Here is a 12038-nt window from a genome sequence, read left to right on the forward strand (position 1 = left end):
CTCGAAGAGGAATGGGCAACACTGCGCATGCCAGGCGACATGGCTTCATGCGCCACTTCGAGCACGCGTGCCATAGGTTCTCCATCACTGGTCTGTATTACTTCTTTTTCAAATGTGTACATGCTTTCTTATACTGTAGATAGTAATAATAAAATGAGATCAGAATTTGGAATCATACCACACTGATTTGTAAAGAATAGCTTGTTTCTTGATAACCATTGACTTTACTAATGGACGGCAATATTTTAATGAACACAGTCTCTGCAAGCTGTAAATTCCATTAATTTATCATCTTATACTTCATACAGACAATGAATGATTTTGATTACTTAAAACTACTTGGCAAAGGCACTTTTGGCAAAGTTATTCTGGTCCGGGAGAAGGCAAGTGGGAAATATTATGCTATGAAAATTTTAAAAAAGGAAGTTATTATTGCAAAGGTATGTTTATGTGTTTAATATAATTTTGTTGTAAATATAGATATTTGTGAAAATAGCTTATTTTCACTTCTATAAATCTTATTGGAATAAAGTATCTATAAGATAACTTCTTAAACTTCTTTATATTGTGATATAAAGGCTTTAATCAGACACACCCAAATTTTAAAGTTAACAAGAATATTTATGCTATCTTCTTAACTTTTCTCTTAAGTCTCCTGGTTTAATGGAGGCTGGAAATGGAATTCATTGCAATGTAAGAACTGTTCTTTCCCAGAAATTCAGATTTTCCCCCCTGTCCTACAGTCCCATCATGTAATTCTATAAGTAATTCTTAAAACCTCCAGACTGCATCTGGGTATACATTTAATATAATAGTAAACAGCCAAAGTAAACAGCCCAACCAAAAAATCTCTAAAACCACCCCCACGAACACTGACCAGACAAGCCACTAGAATATAAACTGAAAGCAAAACCCACTCCTTACTAACATTTATGATGTTACCTAGTTTGGGTAATGACATGTTTGCAAGAAAATAGCCATGCTTAGAATGAAGCAAGGAACACACAGTTAGTATACCGGGACACCAACTGCCAATACCAAATCAGTCTGTGACTATGTATTGCAGAATAGTTGACTCTTGCTAGCAGTTTACCAGTTCAGGCAGAGCTTTTCACCTTATTTCCTGTCTGATTTTTTAAACATCAGATATTGGGACCGAACTTTATCAAATTAAATTCAAAGATACATTTTGCTGATTAATTATGGCCCATCCGTACAGATTCAGCAGATGTGGTATGACATGTCATTCTTGATGAATACCATACTATTTATATGTCATAGCAGTTGTAGTCTACAGCATTCGAATTCCAGATCTTAATTGTATATTTCTGTGGTGGCGCATTTTAGAACATTTCATTAACATGAAAATGTTCTGCTCTCAGAACATATCAAAATAGGCCAAACTTTGATAGACTATTCTAACTTTAGTCTATAAGTCATAATGGCCCACTTCAGATCAGAAAACTCGCAAAAGATTTTGCATTTCTTTGTATACTTTTCTATTTTAAAAACTAAGTATTCAAGAAAACACTGCATAATTTTCTCAACAATAAATACTAGATTTCATAATTCAATACTACGGGATACTAAAATTATTTTATCATAGTGTTGTAGCAGTACTGTTTGTTATAGGTTTGATGTGAATGATGTATCCTTTTGAAGCTTTTGAATCCCTGTTTCCTCTCCCTTTTTAAAAATGGTTAGTGTATGATATTCCAGAAACTTCTTGCATTTTTTTACAATAATATTTTGATCTAGTTTTTTCTTCTAAAATTACTAATTTTAATATTGTATTTTTTATTTTTTAGGATGAAGTGGCTCACACACTTACAGAAAGTAGAGTATTGAAAAACACTAGACATCCTTTTCTAACAGTGAGTATAAATTAAATTTTCAGCGTTTTGTAAAACTGCTTGGAAATTATTCTCAATAATTTTTAGAATGCTCAACTGGATCAATTATGCCTAAACTATACTTAATGTGGTGATTTAAGTATGAAGATATTAAAACAATATGGTTAGGCATTATACTATAAGTGGAAAGAGAAGATAAACGGTTTCAGAAAATGGTTTGGGGATTATTAATTGATTTTTTTAATTAAAAATTGATATAGAAATATCTTAAATAAATGTAGCATATTTTCAATGCCTTTGGTACCAGTGCCATTATTTAGCTTGGTTTGGTTAATTAAAATATTTTAGGCTGATTTCAAGTGCATAATAGTTGCAGTATATATTCAAAACTTTGTCACCAGATGCAAAAGATGGGGGATTCTTGTGTTTTAATAACATATAGAAGAAATTTAAACAGATACAGTATCATAAGGAACTGAGGAGAAAAAACAATAATGGTAACCATCTGTTAGGGGAAGAGTCAAATCTTAATGACCTGATAATGTTCTACAGTATCCAAGAGCTCAGTTTCATTAATCCTGCAAAAACAATCCAGCAGTGAGAATATGTAAGGGCAAGCTATCAATAGAAGAAGGGCTTACACTGAGTAGGCTCATTTTTAGGGTCTCTGCAGGTGGAATTCCTTTAGGTATAGGGCCTTTAGCAAAACTTCTTTCCCTGATTTCACTGGATTGGCAATTTACTTCAGAGAGGATGGTCTTGAAGAAACCCAGGCCATAAGTCATATAGCTCTTTGAAAATGGTAATCAGTATCTTCAATTATATCATACATAATTAGTTTTTTGTCATGTTCTTCCAACAGTATTGTCATTTAAATAAATTGTACCAACTGCTTCTCTGTGTACAACTAACAATCTACCAACACAATCGTTTCAGTTGTTTAAATGCATCCTGAAACTCGGTGTACCTATATAATATTATTCAGAGTATTAACACAAAAACATGATTGTATGAATCACATCATGCTTTTGTCTGGTCTTGTCTCTTCTGTCCCTCTCTCCCTTCGAATCACCCATCCTACTATATTGCTTTATTTTTTTTAAAGTAGTGCATTGAACTCTCTGTGTTTGCAGCAATTACTTAGAGGTACTGTAGGTGGCTGAATATACAGTCATCAAAAAAAGAATGGATGCCCCTGATCTATATTCTTCTTACACATCTTGTTCCTCACCATTCCACCTTTCCCCAATTTTCCTACTCATCTTCAGCCAAGATGGGATTTTTAAAAATATATATATAAAAAAAGAAAGGCAAAGAGAGTACAATTTTTCAGTTAAATCACCTAAAACAACCAGAATACAAAAAAATGGTTAAAAATCCCAACTGATAAAGATGCTAAATGAATTTGTTGAGAAGATTGGATGGAACTGATTCATAAATATAAAAATAGGTTTTACAACTAGCTAGTATTCTTGTTGAGAATGATAAATAGGGCAGCCAACAGTATCAAAATTCAAAGACCTATTTCAGATCCAGTCCAAATGACATATATTGGCGATCCAGGATAAAAACTTTGCTAGGAAAAACATAATGCATATTCTAGAGCTAGATCAGATGTTCTAGCATTAATTTATTTTCTTCTATAATATATAGGATGGAACAAAACCAATAATTATTATTGCCATCTAATAGACAAGATACATATTTTATCATAAACAATCACAAATTCCAGTACAATGCAAATTTTTAAAGATAAAACCGCCCCAGTGATTATTTCTGACAATTTATTCGGTATGCAGTAAATTACTTTTTCAACTTTGATATTGATACCTTCACTATCTCATATTCCCTAGACTGGGTAGTATTTGGGACTAGTAATTCATAGTATTGGGCCTTTGGTCACTTGAACAAAATAGACAATTAGTTGGATATATAAATTGCTTGGCACAAATAATTTCCGTTGGATAAAAAAGTCATGAATATACTTTGTGACATTCATTCAAAGCTGTCTTAATGAACTATAGCTATAAGTCAAAAGCAAATGTTGTTACAGTTTAAGTTTTTTTAGTGGAATAACTTTAAGTATATTTTAATATTGATTTATATGCTTAAATGTTTTCAGAAAAAAATATCTTTATTTGATTTTGCCTTTAAAATATCCACTAACCATGCCTGTATAGAGAAGTCTTCCCCATACCACTCAAGCATTTAGTTGCATGAAGTAAAACACTTGTTTTACTGGCAATTTTAGTGGAGGTATATTCTCCACCTTTATATGCATATAGGGAAAAAATGCCATGGACATAATTTTTTAAAAAAATTTATTTATTTATTTATTTATTTGTCACAACAGTATATATAAGCATAAGCAAGAAATAACTATATGATATATAAGCATATATATATAAGCGTAAGCATGAAATAACTATATGAATTGATACAATCAAGGGAACATTAGGACAGGAACGGTAGGCATGCTGGTGCTCTTATGCACGCCCCTTACCTTAGGAATGGGGTGAGGTCAATAGTAGATAGTCTTTGGTTAAAGCTTTGGGGATTTTGGGAAGAGACCACAGAATCAGGTAGTGCATTCCAGGCATTAACATATAAGACTTAGAACACGGGTATCAAATTCCCTGTGTTACGTTGCTGTCACGTGACATTTTGCAACATTTTTCCTCTTCGTGGAACTGGATGGGCGTGCGACTCATCTGGCCCGCGGGCTGCCAATTTGACACCCCTGATCAAGAGAAACACCTCATTGAGCAATTTGCACAGCTGTAAAATAAATATATATTCTCCAGATGTGTACATTCCTCTTGACTGGAGGTTCTGCTGGTTGTAGACCAGTTTTGGAAAAAATATACTATTCTCATATTGCAAATGTATTAATTTAGTTTTCAACTAACACCAGTTATGAACTCTATTAAAGTTCTTTTTGTGCTTCTCTATGAGTATATTTCTCTTTTATATTGCTTGAAATATTCTTGAGAAGAGTGGTTTCTCTTTTAAATCTCTTAATAAAAATATACCATTCTTATATGAAAGTTAAATTTAGTTGCCATTATATTAAGACTATATTTAGCCTTCAGGACATTTTTCTAGAAATTAATTTCACCCACAGGGTCCTGTTTCTTTCATGCTTCTTGGGTTATATTTGGGTTTTGCCTATGAATTATTCATAAAAGGTTTATTCCTTCAACTTAAATTTCACTTATCTTTAGACCCAAATGATAAAAATTTAATTAAGAATAGTAATTTTATAGAGTTCTTTATTTAAGATAAAAATGTATGTTCATATTACAGAGAAAACGGACTAAATATTGTGGAGAAAAAGCTCTTTTTGCTACTTTCCATTTACCTTTCAGATTGATTCTGCCATCTATATTTCTCCCAGCTGTATCATGTATACACATATTTATAAGTTTCAAATGATCCTTTTTGAATCAATAGAAGTAGTATTTTTATATAGCTGTAATTATCTGTACAAGACTTAATAAGGTTTCCAATAAACAGATTATACTTCAGAGCCTTATGGTGTATCTTGTTTATGTCAGTTACTTTGGCATATCCAATTGTTGCTAATGCACCAAGACATTTTTGGTCCAGAGTATTTGTATCAACAGTTCTGTTCTGAATATTTAGCAGTGTTAATCTCCAATATAATGATGCTGGACTAAACAGATGGGATACTTCAAGTTCATATGCAGTGATGGGTTTATTTAAAAAAGAAAAGTGATAATGGGTTCATCATTTATATTTTGATATATATTGTGGGTATTTTATTTAATCTTCCACTATCATGATTGTATTAGAATAGCTGCAAATTGTAAAAGATTCTGAAAAAGAACTCATTTTTTATTATGAATTGCTGTAAAGAGAGGTATACTTTTTCTTTGCATCATATTTCCTTTTTCCCCTAAGACAATTATTCAAAGTACTGGTAATTAAAATCAAAAGAGAAGTAAAATAGCTTGCAGCACCTAAAACATCTTGCAGTATCCTATCTAAAAAAATAAAATTCAGTGGTGACAAAAGTAAGTAATAGCCAGAAAAGCTAAATGCACAGGTATTTAATAGGTGATACCTGGCTCAATAGTAGTAACTGTGAGAGGGATCTTGGAATCCTAGTGAACAATAACTTAAATATGAGCCAGCAGTGTGCTGCAGCAGCTAAAAAAGTTAACATAGGACTAGGCTGTGTTAACCCAGGGATAGAATCAAGATCATGTGAAGTGTTAGTACCACTTTATAATGCCTTGGTAAAGGTCACACTTGGAATATTGCATCCAATTTAGGTCACCACAATATAATAAAGATGTTGAAACTCTAGAAAGAATGCAGAGAAGAGCAACAAAGATGATTAGGGGATTGGAGGCTAAAACATGAAGAATGATTGCAGGAATTGGTTACATCTAGTAAGTATACTGAAAAGAAGTGCTAGGGTGATATGATAGTAGTGTTCTAATATCTAAGGAGTTGCCACAAAGAAGAGGAAGTCAATCTATTCTCCAGAACGCGTAATGTCAGATCAAAAAGCAATAGATGGAAACTAGTCAACGACAGGAAATAAAGAAATAAGGAAAAATTTCCTGATAGAACAATTAATCAGTGATACAGCTTGCTTTCAGAAACTGTGGATGCTCTATCACTGGAGGATTTTAAGAAGAGATTGGACAGTCACTTGTCCAAAATGGTATAGGGTTTCCTGCTTGAACAGGGAGTTGGTCTAGAAGACCTCCTGTTAATATCTGTTAAAGCAGAATATAATGCAAATGTGTGATTTCATAGACATTTGAGGATTGCTACCTTCAGGCCAGTAATAGTGCACATAAAAGATGAAGGGAATTAGGTGTAATTCTCAAATTAAAATGAAGTAAGAAATTATCTTTTTTTGAAAGTAGAAAGGGAATTTGAATTTTTGATAAATGCTGAAGTCCAAAATACATTGAGGTAGTGGAATAAAGGCAATAAAGACATTTCATTTCCCCAAAAGTAATTTTCAAAGGGCAACTGGACTTGCTTGGCTTTTTTCCTTGAAAATGTTTCACTTCTCATCCAAGAAGCTTTTTCAGTTCTGAAGTCCAGTTGCCTTTTGAAAAGCACCTTTGGGACAACCATAACCTGGATGATTGAGAATCACTATGGGCACATTTTCTTTTGTTTATTTTTTATCAGTGTTTTTGTCAAAGCGCCATTCTTGAGCAAATAGGTTAAAAGACCATATTTATTCAGAAACAGCTGAGCTTGAATTTATTAAAAGGTTCAGGTCAATTTCCTGCAACTTATTCAGAGACAGGGTTTTCTTACACAGTATGTCAAGATATCACTTAATTGAATTCATTAATGCAAACGTATTTGTGATACTACTAACACTTCCTTTGTGAATTACCAAGAAGGTCAAAATCTCCCCATACTTTTCCCTGATTTCCTTTTACACTTCGTCTGTTCAAAATCAGAGTGTTTAGTACCCCTCTTAACTATTTTCTTGAAGCATTAATTCCTTTTCTAGGACTGGCACAAATAGAATTGTCATATGTTTGTGCATACTCATCCTCAGACAGTGTTAAAAGGCCTTAAATCTACTGTGCTGTGCTTTTGAGAGGAGATATAATTTGACACTTGAGCAATAGGTTTTTAAGAAGCATTTCCCAAAACACCTCTTTAAGTGGTTTTGCATGGCAGTTTTTATTCTGAAATTAAATTACATTCTATGTGTCATGTAACACTTTCCCAGTGTTAAATTTCATTGACCCTCATATTACTTCTGATTATATAGTTATAGGACTGAAGTATATATGAACTGAATGGAAATGATTATACTGTATATTGTATTTGTCTTTATTGCTAGAAGATAGGCTGCTTTAATAACTGCATTTTTTTCCCTTTAAGTCTTTGAAATATTCATTCCAGACCAAGGATCGACTATGTTTTGTGATGGAATATGTCAATGGAGGAGAGGTAAGATGCGAAGCAAGTAATGTTATTGCTGCTTTGATTTCTGTCTTAACTATTAAGTTTACTAACATAGTCCTTTGGTATAACTGAAATTTCTGTGACATTTCCTTTTACTAACACTTGTCCTTCCTACTTACATGCATTTCTCAGTAAGTAAAAATATTGAACTTCTTAGTCAGCCTTTCCTGTGAGCAAAATGCATAACAAGTTTAAGAAGATCTAATTATATGGATAGGGAAATTTGGATTTTTTAAAAAGGCATTTTCTGCCAATTACTTATTACATTTAAAAATTGTCATTTGTTAAGTCTCAGAATATTAATTTACTGAAGACTACCTTTGAAAGTCTTAGAATTTCACTTGTTTTATCCTTTTTTTAAACTTCAGTTTTATTGTTTCTTTGTTTTGCCATAGAATTCTCTATTAAAACATTTTGCTTATGAAAAAAATGTAATTGAAGACAGAGTGATATCCTTCATCTGGACAAAAGTCCCCCCCCTCCCTCTCTCCCCACCCCTCTCTCCCTCCCTCCCTCTGTATACCATGATCCTTATTTCATACTCAGCATTTCTTCTGTACTTCTCCTTAATTTAAGCCTCATATTAGAAATATTTTGGTGAGGATATGCAAATTCTGAATTAACTTTTTATTCTAGAGTATTTTGGGAGAGAAAGTTAAATTCCTATGATAGTATAAATTGGATTTAATATGCAAAAAACAAAGCTTGTAAAGAAATCCCATTTTTAATAATTGCTGGAATTAGATTGCTATTTAATTCCCAATGCATATGAACAAAGCTGCTGCAATTTATATCATACAGCATTACATATCTTAAATATTTAATTAACAAAGTTTATGAATGAATAAGATAACGTTAATGCAGTGGAATTATATGGTTACATCTTTGGTAATATAAGAAAGTGGATCTTAATGAATTCTGCTGGGAATTGGGTTGGATAAAATGGCTTCAAATATTTAAGGATAAAATTTCCCAGAAAGAACGGGAAATTCTATCAAGTAACATCCCAAAGAAGAAAACAGTTCCCACAAGAAGGGAAAGTAACAGAAATCTAAAGATGCTAAAGATGAGTGAGCTCAGGTTTGAAGTACCTAAAACAACAGAGAAAGATTTTCTGGTTACGTTAGAAAGAAAGAGAAAATCAAAATAATGTGCACCATTGTGAGAAAAAAATATTAAAAATAAAAATATGGGTTATTATGAGAAGGCTGAATTTCTTAGCTCTTACTTTGCTTCTCTTGAAATATAGAATTTCTGCAGAACTGGAGCAATATGTTTCTAACAGATATTAGAAGGACTAACGGAGAAGAACTCACTATTGACTGAATCATCAAACAAAAGGAGTGCTCATTAATGACCACTTCATTTTGAAAAGAACTTTTGATTGGAATTCTATAAAACTCTATCTTGGATCCTATGCTGTTCAATAGTTTTATAAATGACTTGGATATGAGAGTTTGGGGGACACTTACAAAGTTTGCAGTTAGGACAAAATTGAGAGGTAGGGCTAGTACAAGATAAAAATTCAAAAAGATCAAGACAGGCTTGAGCACTAGCTGAAGTGAGCAGAATAGAATTTAGCAAGGAGAAGTGCTAAGTTTTTCATATGAGTAGGAAAAATATAAGACATAAATATAGGATGATGTGAGCTGGCTTGGAATAGTACATGTGAAAAGAATCTGGGTGCCCATTGTCGTGTCCCACTCCTCCGCTGACGGCCGGGTCAGGGAAATCCGAATCAGGCTTGCCTCTGCAGCTCTGCCCAAAGTCCTAGCAAAGTCCTCAGAGCAGGCAGGAGACCAGTAAGTGACTTCAGCAAGATAAGTTCGACTTTGCCTGACTCAGAGACTGCCAGAAAGCAGATCCTTTATATAGGCCATGGGGTGTGGCTCCATGACTCAGCACTCATTAAGGCCTGCCCCTCCCTTCCTTCTGTTGCCTCCGCCTATCCAGTCTTCTGATGCGAGGGTCACTCCAATCAGCTGTTGTTGGAAGTAAACTTTCCTCAGGCTCACATGCTGTGGAGGAGGGGGAGGGGTCTAGCTGCTCCGTTTGCCTGGGCATGGAGCCAGGGCTGGGGCCGGGGGATGCTCCCTCCTCTGCAGCCTGCTTGGGCATGGAGCCAGGGCTGGGACCGGGAGGTGCCCCCTCCTCTGCAGCTTGTCTGGGCATGGAGCCAGAACTGGGGCCGGGAGGCATACATTCCTCCGTGTTCGGGAGCAGATAAGCAGACCCCGGCTGCGGTGAGAGCGGACAAGACACAACACCCATGTCAATCAGAAGTATGATAGAATACATAAAAGGTACCGTATTTTTCGGTGTATAAGACGCACCCCCTCCCAAAAAAAGTGGGTGGAAATGTCTGTGTGTCTTATACAGCGAATGTTGCCGAAGCCTCGCCCACCCGCTGGTCCCTACCTTTCAGTCTCTACCTCCCAACAATTTGCCTCCTTACCGCAAACAGCCTGGTCAGCTTTAGCACAGCCTGATTTAGCATGAGCAGTTGATTGGCGGTTGGATCTGCCTCTCAGAATACCACCTATCAGCTGTTCCAGGCTGCAGGGATCGGCACCACCCATGGCCACTGTTGCTACCCATTGCCGCTGTTGCCTATTGCTGCCTCCATGCACCCCATTTTTTGTCTCTGCGTGCCCCATTTTTAGCACGTTCCAGGCAGTGGGGATTGCTGCTGCAACCTATCCCCATCACCTGAAAGGGGCTGAAAATGGGATGTGCTGAGGCTGAAAATGGGGTGTGCAGAAGCCAAAAATGGGATGTGCGGACGCCAAAATTGGGGCATGCAATGGTGGTGATAGGCGGCAGCGGCGATGGGCGGCGACGGCGATGGGCGGTGGCGATCCTCGCAGCCTGAAACAGTTGATAGGCGGTATTCCAGGAAACAGCAGCTGCTCATGCTAAATCAGGCTGTGCTGAAGCTGACCAGGCTATTTGATGTTTGCTGCAAGGAGGCAAATTGCTGGGAGGCAGAGGAAGATTTTTTTTTCTTATTTTCCTCCCCAAAAGCTAGGTGCGTCTTATAGTTTGAGCATCTTATAGTCCAAAAAATACGGTACATGCCATCCTGAGATGCATTAACAGGATCATAGAATCCATGTTACAGGAATTAAGTGTTTTACTCTAATCTGCTGCGTTTAAACCACATTTGGAATACTATGTGCATATAGTATGTGAGTTGGCTATCAAAATGGTAAATACCTAGAAAGCAAACCCTATGAAGAATGGTAAAGGATATAGGTTAACTTTAGCGTATAGAAATGACAGCAGAAACTAAATATGATACGTTCAGATATATTAAAAGTTATGTAGCATAAAGTGTGGATAATTTCTAGTGCTCCAAAGGCAGACCAATAGTTTACATGGAAGCAGGCTGTGACTATTCACCAGAAGGCTGTTCATCTTGAGTACTTACTTAATGATCCTAACTGGGACTAGAATTTCTGTTGCTAAGTGCAGTGGTCATTCGGTGAAGCATCATGTGATTAGTGAAGGCAGTTCCAGTAGTCTTGATTGTGGTTGTTAGGCAAGGACCGGCTATCATTAAGTGAAGACTTCACCTTTCTCCTGCCCTGCATGAACTGCCATCTTTGTTGTGCTGTTCCCCACCATCTGGGTCCTGCAAGCTCCTTTCAGTAGATGAGGCTTCGCCACTCTGCCATGCTTGTCTCCACTTCAACTCCCTCCCATCTACCTCTCCCTATCTCTGCCCTTTTGGTTGCCCTGCACTCTGCTGCTGTCGCCTACCCCACCACCCCCAGCTGACCTTCGCCATCTTCTTCCTCCTCGCAGAAGTGTCGTGGAGGTCTCGTGAAGGGCCAGCAGCTGCCTCGGCCAGGTGCACCTCATCAGCAGAAGGAAGAAGATGGCGAAGGTCAGCTGGGGGCAGTGAGGGGTGGTGGGATACAGGGCAGAATGTAGGGCAGCAGAGTGCAGGGTGGTCAAAACAGTATAGATGGGAGGAAGATAGGTGGAGACGGGAAGTTGAAGTGCATGTGGTTGTAAATGCGGGAGGATGCAAAGGACCCAAATTTTGGCCATGTGACCACATGCTGCAATGGCCATGTCTCTGAGGACTGATTGTAACTACCATTTGTTCAGTGGTGTTGAACTTTGAATAGTGGCAGAATGAATGGTCATAACCTGAGGACTACCTATATGAGCTCTCAGGCAAGCTGCCAAATTTGGTTCTTT

General features: G+C 36.4%; 1 protein-coding gene across 8 annotated transcripts in view; it reads left to right on the forward strand.

Annotated features, from left to right (window-relative positions):
* AKT3 (AKT serine/threonine kinase 3) overlaps nucleotides 1-12038 on the forward strand; it is a 191060-nt gene that overhangs the window by 122294 nt on the left and 56728 nt on the right. For 6 of the 8 annotated variants that reach the window (XM_058165610.1, XM_058165644.1, XM_058165618.1 and 3 more), the window contains 3 exons: nucleotides 309-440; nucleotides 1809-1874; nucleotides 7746-7814. In XM_058165610.1, the coding sequence (XP_058021593.1) occupies nucleotides 309-440; nucleotides 1809-1874; nucleotides 7746-7814 (267 nt within the window). The remainder of the gene's footprint in view (nucleotides 1-308; nucleotides 441-1808; nucleotides 1875-7745; nucleotides 7815-12038) is intronic. The other 2 variants (XM_058165626.1, XM_058165661.1) reach the window with 2 other exon arrangements.

Source organism: Ahaetulla prasina, chromosome 1 (genome assembly GCF_028640845.1).
Source record: "Ahaetulla prasina isolate Xishuangbanna chromosome 1, ASM2864084v1, whole genome shotgun sequence".
In the NCBI taxonomy this organism is placed as follows: Eukaryota; Metazoa; Chordata; class Lepidosauria; order Squamata; family Colubridae; genus Ahaetulla; species Ahaetulla prasina.